This window comes from Calliphora vicina, chromosome 2 (assembly GCF_958450345.1).
Source record: "Calliphora vicina chromosome 2, idCalVici1.1, whole genome shotgun sequence".
Classification (NCBI taxonomy): domain Eukaryota; kingdom Metazoa; phylum Arthropoda; class Insecta; order Diptera; family Calliphoridae; genus Calliphora; species Calliphora vicina.
Genome location: NC_088781.1, coordinates 33449726 through 33469730, shown reverse-complemented (window position 1 = coordinate 33469730; position 20005 = coordinate 33449726). Strand labels below are relative to the sequence as shown.

The 20005-nt window shown below is 30.1% G+C and overlaps 1 protein-coding gene and 1 long non-coding RNA gene across 7 annotated transcripts; one reads left to right on the top strand and one right to left on the bottom strand.

The window, feature by feature from the left end:
- The first annotated feature begins 997 nt into the window (after positions 1-997).
- Positions 998-17753, top strand: LOC135951373 (ral GTPase-activating protein subunit beta). Of its 6 annotated transcripts, none has more exons than XM_065501018.1 (17): positions 998-1539; positions 2854-3073; positions 3221-3250; positions 3358-3756; positions 3828-4088; positions 6065-6670; positions 9451-9561; positions 9638-9778; positions 9838-10381; positions 10451-10680; positions 11004-11243; positions 11363-11503; positions 14972-15586; positions 15662-16345; positions 16403-16894; positions 16979-17234; positions 17325-17753. In XM_065501018.1, exons 1-17 carry the CDS (start codon positions 1348-1350, stop codon positions 17437-17439), a joined length of 5277 nt encoding a protein of 1758 aa, XP_065357090.1. In that variant the 5' UTR covers positions 998-1347; the 3' UTR covers positions 17440-17753. The 6 variants fall into 6 exon arrangements, with proteins under 6 accessions (XP_065357090.1, XP_065357086.1, XP_065357087.1 ...); XM_065501014.1 differs by lacking the exon at positions 3221-3250 and adding an exon at positions 14577-14594 and having other exon boundaries at positions 999-1539; positions 15026-15586; XM_065501015.1 differs by lacking the exon at positions 3221-3250 and having other exon boundaries at positions 999-1539; positions 15026-15586.
- LOC135951375 (uncharacterized) lies at positions 3007-3960 on the bottom strand. The gene is made up of 3 exons (XR_010575970.1): positions 3821-3960; positions 3227-3746; positions 3007-3145 (listed from the first exon to the last, which is right to left on the bottom strand). It is a non-coding gene; the product is annotated as an uncharacterized LOC135951375 (long non-coding RNA).
- Positions 17754-20005: the final 2252 nt, after the last annotated feature.

Genomic DNA, 20005 nt, shown 5'->3' with positions numbered 1-20005 from the left:
GAAAAAATGGACCGACTTCAACCAGTTTCAGAAAGTGATTCTGAGTCGGTGGTTGTCAGACTTATATTTTTGGGCGGATTAGGGTATAAACACTAAAGGTTGGTGTGTACTCATCTATTTTACTTACATAACACATTAGAGGAATAAAAAAACAAAGGCTAAAATCAAGATACCAAATTGTTCGCTGATTGATCGAATTTATGGTTAGTCTTGATGGGGTTAACAAGGTGTACTGAGAAGCTCTGCTGATTATTTTTATATATATTCAAAACACTAAAGACGAATATAGCATCTGGAAATGTCAAATATAATACCAACAGTTACTACGAAACACATTAGACAAATTTGAAACACATTAAAAAACATATAAACAAACGCCATATTACTTACATTACCATTCATTTATTGCGGAACACATTAGACAAATTTGAAACACATTACAAAACATATAAACAAACGCCATATTACTTACAACATTACCATTCCGTTCTTTTTATAAAACAAATAGTTAGAATTACTACTAATAAATAAAATACTTATTCTTAATTTAAAATCTCTAGATTTGGTAATAAAATCGCTTAGTTAACATCACTGCACATAACAGAGATGATCAATTCAATAAAATGTACTTTTGATGTTTGTTACTTTTTTTTATTCATTCAACAAAATCCATTTTTTTTAAATACAACACAAAATTCTAATGTCGAATTTGCCAGAAAATTTCATATTCTTAAATTGAGAGTTATTCGAAGGAAAAAGGGCTTTCACATTATTAAAATTGGCTGATAATCTTGAATTAAGCCAATTGAAATAAATATGCCGAAATATGTATATTGACCATCATTGATAAAACAAGAAAGTACACTTTTTGGTAGAATTTAGTACAATATTGTAATTCTCATTTATCATCCCTGCTACTTAGGTAAAAAATGACATATGACAGAAAAAAAATAGAATTGTGCGTAAATTTTGCAGACAGGTGTAAATTTTTATTAAAAATATATAAAAACGATTTAGAAATATCTGTAAAACATAAAAATAAATTATCTTAATTGAAAAAATAAATATAATATAAATATAGAATTTAATATAGTTCGATATGCCAAAATAAACGGGTTTAAAATGGAAAACAATTTCCTATAGTGAAAAGAGTCTCAGACTCGCCCAGTGATTAAGAAAAGTTTTTTGTTGACGTGTTTTGAAATTCATGGTTTTATAAAAATAGAACAATAATAATAGAAAAATAAAGTATTGTTGGTGTATTACCATAAATAAGCAATAACAAGGAATTGAATGGTTAGCAAACCGATAGTTTCAAACATATTTTGAAATTACTTCAAAAATAAAATGTATGGCGAATGGGTGTCTCTATCGGCACAAATATCTGCTAATAGTGGAGGTGCTCAAAGCTATAGCGTTCTGAATAAATTTCCTGCTAGCGCTGGTCGTGAAGTTGCTGTATCTGTGGTCAAACAATTGGCCACAAACTTGGGTATTACTCAGAATGCTGAACCAAGTCATTTGGTTAAAGATGAAGAGGTAATTGTTTATTTATAAAAGTACATACTAATGCATGTATGTATAACTAATAATATGGTAATTATGCATTTAAAAATAGATTTTATACGTGTAAATAATTTGTATTTTGTAGAATAACTTGTGAAGAAATTAAGATCTCACCGCATAAATCTAGATCAGCGAAACTTTTTTCAGCATGCATTTTTATAATTTAGTTGGGGTTGATAGCTCTCATAATTAGTACCACAAAAACGTTAAAATTTTTGCCTGCTCTCTCTAAGTTTAAGAGTTATAGGAATTTAAAGTAAATACATATAATAGTACATTTCTCATATATTTGGAAAACAATCTGATCATTATGGGTATCATTGAATTGTGCTTCAAAATCTGATCATTATGGGTATCATGAGCTTCAAAATACCTTTAATATGATACTGTTTATATATATTGTGAGCCAAAAATTCCTTTTTGAATTTATATGACAGTACTTCAGAAAAATTTTATATACAGAAAAAGTGATTTTAGCGAAGCCGGTGTTCGATACACCCTAGAGTTTAAAGTTTTATATGACAGTACTTCAGAAAAATTTTATATACAGAAAAAGTTATTTTAGCGAAGCCGGTGTTCGATACACCCTAGAGTATAAAGTTCCTTTGCCCGGCCGAAGGCCGGCAATACAGAAAATATGAATATTAACAAAAAAATTATAAAAATATAAACTGTGGATCCACACAATATTCTAAGGCGATCTAGCTATGTCCACCCTTGTCTTTCTGTTTAAAACACGATAGGGACCAAACGAAGGAGCTAGCTGACTGAAATTTTTCACATATGTATATGTATGTACTTTCTGTTGATAAGGTTTCATGACTTCACCTAGCCCCCATATAAATTACCCTCAGAATACTGCTTGAGCAGTTATAAAGCAGTTATTAGTATTGTGATAAAATTGGCCAAAAATAAGTTCTTTCTACAAACTTTTGTAAGGAAAAATATATTATTATCAGTAAAATGAAACTAATGCACTAATCTATTTTTTTAATATATGTATTAGTCCAACTAGTGAGGGATATATTTACACTATATTTAAATGAACACTATATGTCCAATAGGCTAGGTTGTTGAAAATAAGTAGATAAAAACCTATAGATCAAGTATTTTTTTTAACCAGCGTCAAAATGATGAAATTTTTTCCGCATACATTATATTCATTATTACACATGTATATAAAACAAATAGGCAAACAATTCTGTTGAGATTAGATAGTCAGATAGACATCTATAATTAATATTTAAATTTATTTGTCATTGATCATATTACCTACTTTCATTTCAGGTTAATTGGTGTATGGATGTCATTTGCTTTGGCTTATCATTACCGCTGCAAGAGCACGAAACCATTAAGGATTGCGTGAATGTATATTGTGAATGGATGACTGCATTGCATCCGCAACCTAAAATAAGTGTTCCCAAGCCGATATGTGAAGATGCCAATATGTATTGTCGCAAAATAATTAACCATTTTCATAATCTTTTCGTACCACGAGATGGCGAAAGTAAGTAAATGAAGTTAAAGAATAGTACATATGTAAATATGCTTCCAATTTTATCACGAACATATAAAGGCTCTGCAAGTTGAACAAAATTTACCATTTAATTTAGAAAAGTTACTAACTAAATTTTAAACACATTCTCATTTCAAGTCTTACCATTTATATATCAAAAAGAGCTTGGTAGGTGTCATATAGCTAGAAATACATGCATTTACCAAATTAGGGCTTGTATAACAAAATATAATAGCTTTTAAACATGCCTGATCATTTTTCACTTTACTTTAAAGGCATTGATACCATTAATCGCCAGGCTGTTTTATGTCATCGTGTTTTACGTACTCTACAACAGACGGCACAGATTTCCCAAACTATGGATCGTGAAACATGGGAGTCTCTGTTACTGTTTCTTTTGGCTATAAATGAAACTTTATTGGCACCACCCACCATTAAAGACGATGTTGGTGATCAATTGTGTGAGAGAGTTTTACAGGTGCTTTTTGAAGTTTGGCTTTTGGCTTGCGTAAGATGTTTTCCCTCACCCTCATTGTGGAAAACATTGCAGGAGTCTTGTGCTATGTGGCGTCATCGTGTGGCTTTAGTAGACCAATGGAATCGTGTTAATTTGGCTTTAACTGCAAGACTGTTGGAATTTACTTATGGTCCTGCTTTTCCGGAACTGAAAATATGTATGTTTTTAATTATCTATTACAAAAATTTGAATCTTTTTCTAAGTTAAATAATTTTTTTTACCTTTTAGCCGAAGAAGATGCTCAACTAATACCAGTTGGCATGACTAATGATTGTGTAGCCCAAACTTGGTATCGCTTTTTGCGTACTATTGGCAATCCCACAGCTCTATGTTCACCACATATTATCAGCAAATCTTCTCACTTTGTTCAGTGGGCTTTAACTCACGACAAAGGTGCCGAAACTTATCAACATCCTTGTCTACAAGCTCTACCCTTAATATTTCTAAAAGCTATTAAGGGTATTTCTAGTCAAGTTGATGCATTTTTAGGTAAGTATTATGTCTACGTAATTATAATTAAATGAATATTATTAAACGTTTTTAAGGTTGATGATAATGAACTGCATATTAATGGTATACATTACTTTTATTTGTTAATGTTGTCATAAGTATGTTGGTGGTTGAAGGTTTTAAGTTAATTTTTTAAATACTATTGTATATTCTGTCCATATATAGTTTTATTTGTTTAAGCTTAAGGAAAGTTTGAATTTAATTGGTATTGAAATTAGAATTAGAGAAAAATTAATGAATATTTAATGTGTATTCTATGTTTTGTTAAACATTATTACTAGACATGGAGCAAAACGTATCTTTTACGCCGGAACAGAACCGAGTCTAATATTCGGCTAAAAATCAATATTCGTCCCAAGACGAAACAAACCGAAATATTTCTAATGTAAAAACAATTTCCGAAATACATTTGTCAAGCACTCCCTTTACATGAAGAATTTTTTCTCAATCCGATTTTGCATCTTTATCTTTAACGGACAAGTGTTTTGTATGGAACAGTTGTTGTTGCAATAGTTCGACTGCGACCGATTGTTCTTTCCTGGGAAAAAAACTTTCGGTTTGTACAGATGTCGCTGAGTTGACTATCTTTGGCCGAATACGATTCGGGTCGTTCCGGAACGGAGATCCAATTATGTCCCAATGTGTTCTGAATTATTATGAAAAGGGAATTTATCGCCTCGACCTTGTTACCGTAAATAGAACCAAAAATCTAAAAAAAATCCAATTTATGAGCAAATCACAAATTTATTTTTTAATTTTTGCATTGAAATCGATAATGTATGTATACATATAACTGTAAAATGTCATTGAAAAAGATTGATAAAGAAAAGCTTTATTGCACTGTACAAATTTTAATTTTCAGATAAAACTACGTTTTTCCTCATTTTTGAAATATTTTGTAGAACTCTTCTAACAAATTTGGCATCGTTTTTAATGTTTCATATACGCCCGCTATTTCCACTATTTTTGAAATTCTCCCTCTGTATGGCGACGCCGAAAGTTCAATACTCATATTTATTTTGTTATACAAATGTTGTTGTTATAACATTAGGAAATAATTCACTTGTTTCAAATACTTCGAAAAAGCCGTATAAATTATCAATTATAACCGAAAATCAAAAGCTATGATTTAAACAGACCAAAACATACAAAAATCATGTGTTCTGTAAGGCAGTGGGTGACCAGCTTCCTTCCCGTACATCGTTTAATCCTTTTTTTTACTGTATATATTGAATAATCATTTTACGTTTACAATATTTCTGGAATTATTTTCGAATTTTATAAAAAAGCTTTCACATTTGAACTCATAGATTTACACTTCCTCAAAATTTTTACACTTTCAAACATTATTTCGAATTTTTGAAGTTAAAATTTTTAACGTTTAAAAGAAATTTAGTACAAATATTTTTGAAATTTTATTGGAGAGGGTGAACAGCTTCCTTCCCTTACATCTTTTAATTCTTTTTTTTACTGTATCTAATTAATAATCATTTTGGGTTTACAATATTTTTGGAATATTGTTCGAATTTTATAAAATTAACTTAAGCTTTTACATTTGAACTCATAGATTTACACTTCCTCAAAATTGTTAAACTTTCAAACATACATTTTTAAATTTTTTTAAAGATTAATAGAAATTTAGTGCAAATATCGAATTTTCAAAATTAAAATATTTAAATTCAGAGTTTCTTTACGATATGAAACTCTGATTTTTGAGAAACTCAATATTTTTAGAATCTACACTGATTTACAAATACTAATCTCTATTTAATTCTGATTTCAATACCTTTTCATTGTACGGTAAATAGTATTTTATTACATATACATCTGTACATTATTTTTAATTTGAATTTTAAATATTTATCACTTTTTCCTCTTATCACTTTGATGCCAAACCAAAAAAAAAAAAAATGGCCTTTCTTTAATACAAACAAAAAAAACTTTTTCAAAAAAAGGTATTTTTGTACCACATGTACGTACAGCTGAAGATGGTATTACCAATTTAATGGACATACGTTTAGCCCTAAATGAGGCCACCACAAATGGTACAACCACAAACACTTCAGCATCAACACATCAGCATCATCACCACCATAGTTTTTTTCACCATCATGGCAGTATTAGTATACACATGAATAATAGTAATATAACAAATAATAATAGTCAATCGGCTATGCAACACCAAAACCAATCGGCACAACATTCCCATATTCATAATTTCATAAGTGGCTCGGCTAGTTCAGCATTTAATGCTATAATGGGACATCACCATCATCATGGTAGCAGTGGTGGTGTTGCAACTGGCTCCACCACTAATGTACCATCTCCATCGACGGCGAGTGTTAATATTGGAAATACTTCTTCGACTGGCGCAACTGCGGCAAGTGGTAGTCAATCTGCTGGTGTTTTAGGTTCTATATCGTTTGGTCTGCCTTCAACAAGTGCAGGTGCTGGGCAAGATCAATTGCCGTCGCAGAATTTACCACATTCTCCTACGCCACCATTGCAAAGACGCTTGGCAAAAAGTTTCAGTGTTGCGCCAAATTTAACACAACAAAAGGGTGCGATATTTCGTTTACAACTAATTTTTCGTTTTAATTTTTTTTCGTAACCCCTGTAATTTTATTCATTTTTGCTAATTTTTTGCAACAAATATTTTTTGTAGCTTATGATTTGTTTAATTACACTAATATCTTGTTTTATTCTAGGTTTTAATCCAATTGTACGATTTTTTTTGCTTTTCGCGTTTGCTTTTAGTTCAACATTAAATTTATTGTAAATAACCCTACACACTATGTGTAAATATGTAATTAAGTAATTTTTATATGTTTATGTATATTTTTTTTTTTAGTTTTAAGTTTTATTTTTTAAGCGTTATCAATTGTTTATGGTTCAAAATTTACGCCCACAAAATTTAATTGTTTTGTTTTATAACACACAGCACATTATTGAGTTTTCAGTGCACTTGATTTTATTTTGTTTGTCAGTTAATATTATTCATTGGAGAAGAAGGTACCCAAAAGACCTGTATTTGTTTGTGAGTTTTTGTTTTCTCTCAAAATATGGTTTTGCAATTTGTAGCTTTTATTTTAATTGTTTAAATTTTAACCTTGATTGCTGTTTATAACAAATAAAATGATATAACGATCGTTTTATTTTTGAAACATTGTAGACATGCAATCTCATTTTGCATAAAATATTTTTTTTATAACATACGATAAAATAATATTTCTGTTGATCTGTATGTTAGAGCGTTACGGGACATTAAACAAGCTAATTTTTAATTCTATATTTGTGTTTTTTGCTTTTGAATTAAAACTGGTACAAAAACAAGAGTGTAGTAAATAATTTTTTTTCGCATCTCATTGTTGCGCCGAAAATTGTTATTAGACCATTTTTAATAAGAACAGGTTTGATACGAGGTTAAACTTGAAAGTCTTTGTATTAATGATTTTTTGCCGAATTTGAATTCATGTTTAGTTTAATTAGAGAATTTCGCATAGCGTAGTATGTACTTCGCATTTTGTGTCATTTGATAGAAGTTATATTTTGTGTAAAGTAAGTGAGGATATGTGTACTTGCAGCTACTGAGTAAGTAACATATATTAAATATAGAAAGTTAAAACATTTTAGTTGATAATTCCAAACAAATCAAGAAATTATCATAAACTAATTTTTTAAACAAACATTATAGCATGTATTTAAGGTCTCACTTCACAAAAATGCTTTTATCAGGTTTATGTTGATTTTGGGGTGAATTTACATATTTGGGAAATGATTTATTAACTTGTTACCCTTTATTTCCTCTAAAATTTTTGCATGGTTTAAAACTAAATCAAAGTGTGATGCTAATACATAAATAATGTCCAAATTCCGATATGCATAATTCCAAAAATCAGCACGATTTACTCAATAACATATAAGGAAATGAATTTTGGAAATGCTGTCATCGAGGGTTATTAAGTTGGATTTAGGATGATTTTTTTTTTGAATTCTCAAAATTGATGGCAAGGGTACGTAACCAAAAAACCAGAGTATCCCACTCGATTTAAGTAAGTCCCTAGTCGACCTATATCTTCATATAGGAAGCTTAACGTTTAAAAGACTTCACGATATGAGTTTTAATTGGTACTCCACCAGTAACGAAGAGTTTTAATGTTCTCCACCAAGGTTTATCAAATTAAAAGACACGCGGTTGGTGCAAACGACGTAGAACAGGAACCGTTATACGAAGCCTTACATCACACACGTGCCAGAGTGAGACGCAAAATTGTCGAAGGCAAAAAACTAAAACGGGTCTGATTGCACTTAAAAAATAATTACAATGACGCGCCAGTTGTTAATCAACCCAGGCATACTTTACGACAGCGAACAACTAGGAGATGTCTACAAGTGGGCTCTGGTTATCGAGGAACTACTAGAAGAACTTAACAACTTATAATTCCATACATATGATTATGCCGACGACTTTGGCATCCCACGTGGATACACGTTCTTGGGTTGAATCGGAATTTGCCCGATTTTGGAGTTTATAATACCCCTAATTCGATTCGAAAGGAAATCGTTTCGAATTAAATGTATTTTGCCCACAAATTCGAACATTTTCGTTTTTGGATTGAGTTACGCAGTAACCCAGTAACCGCACTGAACTTAAGTCCAAACGGTTAATTTCTCTATCTCAATTATTTCTATCGCTCAGAAAGGGTAACTTGATAATTCTTACTGGATTATTCACTGGACACTGTGGTTTAAAGTATCACCAATTTATTTTAGGTAATGTTGAGAATGAACAGTGCAGTTTTTGTGAACTTCATTCTGCAGAACTAATTGGTACGGAAGGGCCTTTATGGCAACGGGGTCGTAATTGATCTCTCATAAAATAGAATAGTTGACTTCATACGTAAAGTTCATTTTAAAACCTCTTCAATAGCCTATTTTGAATTTTTCAAAAATAACTGGATACAGTCTTTAATAGTAAATTTGTAAATTAATTAATTATTCAACACAATGTACCACTTTACATTCTATGTATTAATAAACATAAAATTATGAAACAATTTATTAAATTGTTTTGTGTGTAATATGAAACAGCAGCTTGCATTTTAATTATAAATTATTACACATACTATTGTAACTGAAAATACTTAATGTGTGAAAATATTTTGCAGAATATATGCAATTGAATTAATGTAAAATTAAACAGTATGTATTCACAATTGGATCATTTGGTTACCTTCTCCTTCTATGGTTATTTTTTTTAATTATAAAAAAAAAATAATTTAATTTCATTTGTATTAACATTTGCTTAATTTTCATTATAAAAAATTTAATATTTTTTAAGGTCTTAGTAAATCAGCTCTAATTGGTTTGACGAGTTCTCGTTCATCTACAGCTGCTGCTCCAGCACCTCTGACTCCAACTTCAGGACCACCCTCTAGCAGTAGCTTGAGTTGTAAGTACTTGTTACTCTACTATATAATATTAAAATAACTAAATACGTTCATTCATATACATTTCCTTCTATTTAGCTTTACCCTCTTTGGGCTTAGAACAAAGACCACCATTAGCTGCTGCTAGACCTAAATGCAACAGCATTTTGCACTTATTTGGTGAATGGTTATTTGAAGCAGCCCATATTGGTGGCGATTCCTGGTTAATAAATACTAAAAGTAAGTTTATTTCACTTACATATAATTGCCGAAATTTAATGCTTTCTTTTTAATTGCAGAACAAGCTTCTGAGGCCAGTAAACGTCCTTCCTCTATGATTATGGAGAATCGTAAGGGTAGCATATCTTTATCGCAACCTAACTCTTTAAATGATCCTTCAAGTTTGCCTCCCACATTAACTATAGATAAATATGAATCGGGTAGGGCTGAAGCAATTGGTACATTGTGTAAAATTTTCTGTGCTAAAAAGACGGGCGAAGAAATTTTACCCGTTTATTTGGCTCGTTTTTATATGGCCCTACAGCAATGCTTAAAAATTACCGAAAATAAAGAATGTGATGAAACTTTGTCCAGCATCTTACTTAATTCGGCAGATCTATTTCGTTTAGATTTAGATGGCATTCACGTTTTATTGCCCTCATTTATAGCTGCTTTAGAAATTGTTTTGCCAGCCAAAGATTTGAAAATCAAAACTCAAGCTATGCAATTTAATAAAATTGAGTTGAGAAGATCAGCTATACAAATTTTACTATCGATTTTAACATTGCCGCTACATTTTCAAACGCTGCCCATAAGGGATCTAACAAATGAGTCTTCGGAAAAGTAATTTAATCCGAAATTTATATAAAAATTAAACGAAAATTTAAAACTATTTCTCGTTTGTCCTTATAGAGTTGTCACTTTTATTCAACTAAAACCCCGATTGATTAATATTCTAATGAATGCTTTGCAAGTGGAAACCGATGCTCAAAATACTCACATGTTATTAGGTGGTCTTTTGTTGACAGTACAAGATGCTGTTACCTTTGAGGATACCGAATCTTTAACGGCTGATCATAATCTGCATCATGGTTCACCCTCTCCTGGCCAGGGAAATGCTGAAACAAATGTTTTAAGTTCAGGTACATAAATAATATAAATCTTCTTCGTATAATATATGAAATTCTAGCGTTTATGCTAAAACTTTTATATACTAGTAAAAAACTATATAAAATGTTTCTGAATTTTATACTTTTTTCTTATTAAATCTATTTTTTTTATAATTATTTACATATACTTGCATTTTTTCTTAAATATTTGGTTTTTAATTTTATTTATTTTTTTTCTTTTACATTTTATTTCATGTCTTCTTTTTGTTGGCTTTTATGCATTTCATCATTATTTGTGCGTTACTTTATTTGTTTTATTATCAAAAAAAAATATATATATTTATTTGTACGAGTAGCTTGTTCGGAGCGTTCCGCTTCAATAGCTAGTGTTGGTAATAGTAGCTTAGGTGCTCATAGTACCGTCACTATTGGCAATTCAGTAGCTGCTGGTAGTTCAACGGCAGCCGATTCATATCATGGTTCGGCCACATTAAATGCCCGTGATAATACATCACAACATGAATATCCCAGTTTAACACTATTTGATGATTTACCACTGGAAGTATTACATGAATATGAAACAGCTACTGGTTATGGTAATTTTATTATAATTTGATTTATTTATTTATTGAGCTTAACATCTTTGCCTGTAACTTGCAATATTATTAACATTACAATGAAATTGTTTAAATATTTGTAATTGTTTTCTATTCAGATAATGCTCATGCTCTGTTTGTTCATGCCACCTATTTGGTGTGCCATCGTTTGATTTCATCTTGGCGTACTGACTTAAATGTTTCATTGGCTGCCTTGGAATTGCTTTCGGGATTGGCTCGTTTGTTTATAAGAGACTCGGGTAAGTTTTTTTATTTCATTTATTTAATTTTCGTTTTATTTTCTGAGTTGTTTTGCTATACATTTGAATATATCTTTGATCTATTTTCTTTTTGGTTTTGGGTTGAATGTTTTTTTTTTGTTGTTTCATCTATTTTTTCTTAATTTGATGCGGGTTAAATTTCATTTTCATTTATGTGACGATCTATATTTACTTACAAAATGCTTTTGCAATGAAAATAATGATTTTTTTTTGTATATAATAAAAATTATGTGCTGTTTTTCTAATCCAAAAGAGTACTCTGAGTGGAAATTTAACATGTGTTAATTCCAATCAAAGCACTCGTTTGCTATAGAAAAACAGCACATTAATACTTTGTAAATATTTTCCCCTCAAATCCATATTATAAACAATTTTGAAATGTGTTTGCCTTAAAAGAGCTTAAAATAAAACATTTGCATTTGGCATTTAATTTGTAAACACTTTTGCCCATATTATTTGTACTGCTGTTATGCTACTGTTATGCTAATTCTTGAAAAAGTGATGAGCATGACCATGACTGGAAGAAAGAGAATGTAATCAATTTACACTTAAAAAATTAAATGATATTCATGAAAACATCACTGCACTGAACACAAAGCTGGGTTGTAAATCAATATAAATAGTTAAGAAAAAAATCATTAATGACGGATTAAGCCAACTGCTCTCATTGTCATTGAATGTGTGGAAAGCTTCAACTATCTTGGCAGCTTTATAAGTAACAAGAGTGGAGCTCAACTGGATGTTGTTAGGAGAATAAATAAAGTTTTTACTGTAATGTCTTAATTTAAAATTTGGCTAGAAAAGTTTGCAGCCTAGTCCCGGTCCACACTGTGAAACATTTTCTGCAAAACATTTTTCAATTCTCTTTTGAAACTACATTCGTGTCCACATAGTGAAGTCTTTGCTTTTCAGTTTTTGACATTTCTGTATAGTACGAATACGAACGAATAAATGTGGATGACATACTCAACAAAAACTTCATGTACATGAAACAAAGTTCCCTTTTTCATTCCTCTTTCCCCTTTCATCAACAAACTCAAATGTTTTGCAGCAAATGTTTCACAGTGTGGACCTGGACTTAGGAATGACATTTTTTTCAGTGTAAAATTTAAATTTTTGGGTATAAAAATTTAATAAATTCAATGTAAATTTTAATCGAATAAAAGATTTCTATAGACATTTTAATTTATAGAAACTTGAATTGACTGATCAAATATCTATAGAAATTTTAATCGAACTAAAAATTTCAATACAAAATTTTAATCGAATAAAAAATTTTTATAGACATTTTTATTATTAAAATTCTATAGAAATTTGAATCGGTTCAACAAACATCTATAGAGAATTTATTCGATTAAATAATTTTCTATAGAAATTTTAATCGAATAAAAAATGCCAATACAAATTTCAATCGAATAAATAAATTCAATATAAATTTTAATCGAATAAAAAATTAATATAGAAATAAAATTAATGCTTTAAAATTAAAATCGAAATAAAAAAATTCAATATAAATTTTAATCGAATAAAAATTGGAATCGATTGAACATTTTAATGGAATAATTTGATAGTCTTTTTGATTGATACTGTTCTGGAAAATTTCTCCAACTGAACGTTAAATGAAATAAATGTAACAATTCAAGGTTTGCAATAACTCAAGTTTCGTCTTTCGATACTCTTCGTTGTTCCGAGCATCCATAATTAGGACTTTTTGATATTGGAATATTATAAGCCCAACATTAGTTTGAACTTATAACAATTAAATCCTTGGAATCTCCACTGGTTTCACTGAGTAATTTTTCAATAGATCCAGTAGGTTAGAATATACATAATTTTTACTAAACTTTATCCAATTGATAAAAAAATTTTTTATAAAAAAATTCTATTTTTTGATCAGACTTTGTTCAAATTTGACACACATATACGCTTTGAATCCATTTTGACATTTTCCTTTTTTGTCAAAAAATGCTTCAGAAAATTGCATTTGCATTAAGAATAAATTGTATTTATTTTAAAATATCCCATTGCAGTTCTACGATTTGAGGAGAAGATAACTTTTCATATGGTTACCGAATCAACAAAATCCACAATTTTACAAGATATGAATACATAAACTCATACATGTTTGTATGAGAAAATGGCGGATTTTTCTATAAGCATTTTTTATCTTGATTACTAAACATTTCACATTTTAATTAAAAAATAGTAAACATTAAATAGGTAGAAATTTGTCAAAACTGCATTAGAAAATTGCATTTGCATTATGAATGCTCTTTTAAATGTGAATATTATTTTTTAGCCGCACAATTTAAAGAAGTCATAATAAAAATTCACATGGTTCCCGAATCAACCAAATCTGATCTCAGCTTTACAAGATATCTTTTTCAAATATCGAAATTGGAATTTCATAATATGAAAATTTAAATATGGAAATGCAGGGTATATGTGTGTCAAAAATTTAAAAAATCTGAAGACCTAAGATACATTTTTGGGTGATATACGCTGGAATGAATGTTATATAACATCTCACATAAATCAACATTTCTAATAAATATTCTCTCATGTAAACAAATTGTGCATATGCTAAATGAAATGTTTAACTCTTCTTATCATTCATTACTATTTTGTAAAATGGATTAAGTGTGGCTTTAATTTTTCTTGTATATTATTTTGTATTTTGTTAATTTACAAAAATTATGCAAAGTTTTTTTTATATCCTAACAAATGTGTTTTTCTTGTTGTTTTATTCTCTTTTTTTAATACTAATCCTTGGACACGATTTTTATTCCTTCTTTTTTACTATTACTATTTTTGCACACAAATAAACATCTTTTTTTTTATAAACATTTTTTGATTTTTATTACAATTAACAAAACATTTCATCAAATCATAATTATACATTCAACTGACATTTTTTGTTTGTAATATTGTGATGTTTTTTCCGTTATATTCCCCCTCTATTTTGTTTTTTTTACTTTTCACTTAAACCCCATAATTCCCATTTGTATAAACAAACAAAAAAATAACACTGCCAAATTAATAAATGCTGCAGCCAGGAAATTTACAAACGGTAATTAATAACTAAACTATAACTAACACTGGTTCTTTTTTCGTTTTTTTCTTTCTCTTTCTACTACTCATGCTACATGTTTTTTTAATTCACACATAAAAACTACTTGAATGAATTGAAATTTTCCCAAAAACAATCCTAAAAAAATCCTTAAAAATAAATATAAAAAATTGGGTCATAATTGGGTTTACATCATAAAACATATTCATGTTTTTCTTTTTCTTTGTACATTTTTATTTTCAAACCAAACTCAAATCAAAACATACATACAAATTCACATTTCAACCTCAATAATGTTAAAACAAAACCAAAAAACTGATTTCAATACCAAAAACAAATTGAACTCAAATCACACATAATGTAAAAAAAATACCTAGAAAACTTAGTAAAAATTGAAGAACCAAGTCAAAATCTTACGATAATTTCCACAGACGCCTTGGAATGTAAGCGTGCAGTTAAATGGATTTGCGACTACATCTGTTACCAATGTTCTCGTCCACCACCGGCTCACAGTAAAGATCTACACAGTACCATAGTGGCAGCCTTTCAATGTACTTCTGCTTGGCTTATGCAGCATCCGTATCTGCTACAGGACAAGGATTGCCTGCAAACTGTTTTAGAAGTGGTCGAATTGGGCATTTCGGGTACAAAAAGTATTGGAAAATCTGGAGATATACCCAAGTTTAAGGATGAAAAGGAATTGAAACCAGCCTCAATGCGTGTGCGTGATGCTGCCGAAGCTTTGTTGACTATAATATTGGAACAAGTTGGTTATTTTCCCAGTGAATGCGGTCCGGAATCTATATCTTCACTATTGGATGAAGTGGCTTTAATGAAACACTGTAACTCTTTGGATTCTACCAATAGTTCTTCGATCACCACGGAACAAGCCATTTCAAAGTTTAAATATTTTGTAACAGAAAACTCTACGATTTTGGCTTTGTTGGAGGAACCTTTGGGCAACGACCAAGATCCCCAGCCCACTGTAACATGTAAGATTGGGAAAATTAGTATAAAATATTAATTTGGAAATATGATTTATTTTTAACTGATTGTAATGCTTTTAGTATTAATTCGCGGCCCCTTTGGACGTCATGCCTGGACAATGCAATTGCGTCATTTGCCCCGCAGTAAATCTGGCACAAAATATCATGCTGTCAATCCCGGACGACCCATACCCATGAATGAAGTACCACAGCGTATTGAATTTGATCAGAAACATTTTCCCGAAGGCGTTGAAAAAGTTACACCCTGTGTAGCAGACTTCTCTATACCCACTTTCGAACAGATACGCGAACAATATGGCCAAGATAATATAAAACAATTGGAAACTATGCTGGAAAATCAAACTATACAGGAAAAATTGGCATGGGCTGAAACTGATAACAGTTCGGATTCTTTATCACATGCTCAGGAAAGTTGTCCACCTTCCGTGTGTCACGAATTTCAAGCAGCCCGTTTGTTTCTATCGCATTTCGGATTTCTAACCTTTGAGGAGAGAAATCCAAATAGTCCGGCAGAAACATTGGGAGCTCCGCCTCAAAGACCCTTAATTGTATTGGATACGAAACGTACCAACTTTGCTGCTGAATTGAATGCTTTGGACAAGTTGAGTGCCAGAACTTATGATACTGTTCATGTATTTTATGTTAAATCTGGCCAAACCACAGCTGATGAAATAGTGGGCAATATGAATGAAGAAAATATACGCACATTGGATCCACATTTTGGCAATATGTTATTGACTTTAGGTAAGCTTAAGTTTTATAGGTTTAGATCGAAAAAATCTTCAACATTATTTTCGTTAGGTTGGCCCGTTGATATAGCTGAGCATTCTGGCTGGTCTGGTTTAGTTTCCACTTCCTGGTCCCTAAAGACTGCTACACAAAAGTCTGAAGATAAACCCCAAAATCGATCTCAACCCCTGGATATGAAGTTCAATGGTGAATCCAAAGTTTTATATTGGGCTGATGTGGCTTCCGAAATCGCTTTTGTAGTACCCACAGAATGGAACTTACGTTCCGATACAGATGGTTGCTGTGTTTCTTCGAGTTCCACAGATCAATCGACAAATGTTTGGTCACGTAGCACTGAAACGAATTCGACTTTGGGCGAAGCAAATAAAAATGTTCCACAAAGATCACGAAATATGTCATTGGAATTGGATAAGTCTAAAGATCCTGTGCCACCGACTAGACGCAAGGCTAACGCTATGAAACCTTCATTGTTGGCTCAACCACCAGCAAAAATTTATTTAGTTTGGCTGGAATCCTTTGAGGATCTCTTGAATTTTCCAATTGGTAAGATACTTGACTCACAACTTACAAATCATCTAACATGTTGCCAATATTTTGATATAAATCATGAAAATTAAAATTTTCCAGAGGATTTATTGCCGTATACAAAAACGGGAGAAGAAGCAAATATTTTACAAATACCACGAGCCTGTGATGTTCATGTTATTTTTATACATGCTTTGCAATCTGGCCTCTTAAGAGTCAAGTTGCAAGGTCCTCCAGGTCGTATGAGTTTTGCCACACCTTTGGTAGATGGCATGGTATTAAGCCGAAGAGTAGTGGGTAATCTTGTGAGACAGACAGCTCACAATATGGCTAAAAGAAGGCGCTTAGACAATGAAGGGTAAATTTCTACATTTCATTCAACTGAATATATTTTATACTTATACCCTTTATACCCTTTTTTTTTTTTTTTTTTTTTTTTAAATTACAGTTTCCAGCCACCCCATGTTAGACGTCGTCTGAAAGTACAGGACATTGTACAAAAATATAAAATGGATTTGTCTGAGCCAGAACTGTTGGCTCATCTTTTTAAATCCTCATTTTAAATACAGTATTTCTCGAATTATATTCGTATTATTTTTTTTAAAACTTATTTATGCATGTGCGCGAAACAAAACTTTGTACTTTTAAAGTATAGTTTTTAATTGTTTTCTAATTCTATCTACTATAAGTAATTTATTATTTTCTTTTGGTTTTGGGTGATTTTTTACTTATTATTACTTATTCAATAATTCTTCGTTTAACTCCAATATTAATTTTAGTTTTTTACTTAGCTGCTAAGTAATGTATTTCATACAAATATCGCATTTTCTTTTACTTAAATATAGAATATAGTATTTATTTTTTCATAACATATTAATGATTGTTGTTTTATTTTAACTACAAGTCATTATTTATTGCTCTCCAGCTAAACTGAATGGACACATTCTTAGGCTGAGAAAATAGTCGAAAGTTTTAAGGACTGGACTGTAAATCTGGGAGAATCTAAGTGACAAAGGCATATAAAGGCAAACTGAACTGACTTTTTAAATAATTTCATTGGTTATGTATTATGTGCGATATGTGGTGTAATTCGATTCGAAATAAAACATTTTCGAATTTCCATGGATAAAGCATACAAATTATTGTAATGATTTTCGTTTCTTATCCAATTAAAAAAATAACAACACATCGCACAACCACACTATATAATTTTGAAATTTCAAAGTACTCCATTTTGGCAAAACTGTTTGTGACACAGATATGTCTAAAACGACTCAAATCGGTTTAAAAAACTACCACGCTGTTTACTCGGATTTAGATCTTCCTTCACACAAGAGTTCCAAATAGAACCATGCTAGTTAATTTTTGTATGACTGGAGGAACCAATGTTTAAAATTTTATAAAAATTGGCTTAATATCACTGTGCGACAGTCCAAAACGGCGGGGGTTCTGCGATTCTGGAGAAAATAAGCTGAAGTAAAAAAAACTCAAATATCTTAAATCGTTAAATAAGCCCTCATATTTTATACCAAAAATCGATTTTTAATATAAAAAACTCATATATCTTAAAACGTTAATAACTTTGTAGATACTGTGATTCTAAGGAAAACAAGCTCAATCTGTGATCACTCATATTTTATACCAAAAATAGATTTTTATATAAAAAACTCAAATATCTTAAATCGTTAATAACTTTTTAAATACTGCGATTATAGAGAAAATAAGGTTAATCTGTGATCACTCATATTTTATACCAAAATCGATGTTTACTATAAAAAACTCAAATCGTTAATAACTTTGTAAATACTGCGATTCTAGGGGAAAAAAATGTTAATCTCTGATCACTCATAATTTATACCAAAAATCAATTTTCAGTATAAAAAACTCAAATATCTTAAATCGTTAATAACTTTGTAAATACTGCGATTCTAGGGAAAATAAGGTCAATCTGTGATCACTCATATATTATATCAAAAATCGATTTTAGTATAAAAAACTCAAATATCTTAAATCGTTAATAACTTTGTAAATACTGCGATTATAGAGAAAATAAGGTTAATCTGTGATCACTCATATTTTATACCAAAAATAGATTTTAGTATAAAAAACTCAAATATCTTAAATCGTTAATAACTTTGTAAATACTGCGATTCTAGGGAAAATAAGGTCAATCTGTGATCACTCATATTTTATACCAAAAATAGATTTTTAGTATAAAAAACTCAAATATGTTAAATCGTTAATAACTTTGGTAATACTGCGATTCTAGGGAAAATAAGGTCAATCTGTGATCACTCATATAAAAATCGATTTTTGGTATGAAAACTCAAATATGTTAAATCGTTGATAACTTTGTAAATACTGCGATTCTAGGGAAAATAAGGTCAATCTGTGATCACCAGGGAAACCAAAATATGCAAATGCATGTTTTTTCTGGTGAGTCTAATGAGAACATGGATAAGATATTTACACGTTTCAGAACTATTTAAGAATTTTGGCATCGATTTGTTAGTGCATATTTTTGCATATTTTACCCTTAAATACATATTTTTGCATATATTTGTTTTAAGAGCATATTTATGTCATATTTTGCGTTTTTAGAGCATATTTTACTGTTTAATAGCATATTTTGAGTTTATCAAAAACAAATTTTGTCTTACTTATTTTTCGCTGTTGTGTTACAGGTTTTTACTTCCTTTGTTTAAAATTCAAAATTGAAAAATAGATGGCTTTTCACCAAAAGAAAAATTTAAAAAACAGAATTTTATTTTTAAAATTTAAAATAACAATTCAAAAAATTTTTTTCACCTAAAAATATTTAAATTTTTTATTTTGAAGTATAATTAGGTGAAGGGTATATAAGATTCGGCACAGCCGAATATAGCTCTGTTACTTGTTTTAATATAAAATAAGCACTATTTTAATAATAGCTCCATCTAAATATCAAATTTTAGGTCTAATTCAAACTTAACCGATCTAAGTGTTAAAGAAATATTGTCTTTTAAACTTGCTCCTGTAACATCAGTTGATGTCGAAAGAACATTTTCTATGTTTAAAAATGTTTTCAGATCCAATAGACAACGATTTTTATTTGAAAATTTAAGTAAATTTTTTTTGGTTAAAAATTAT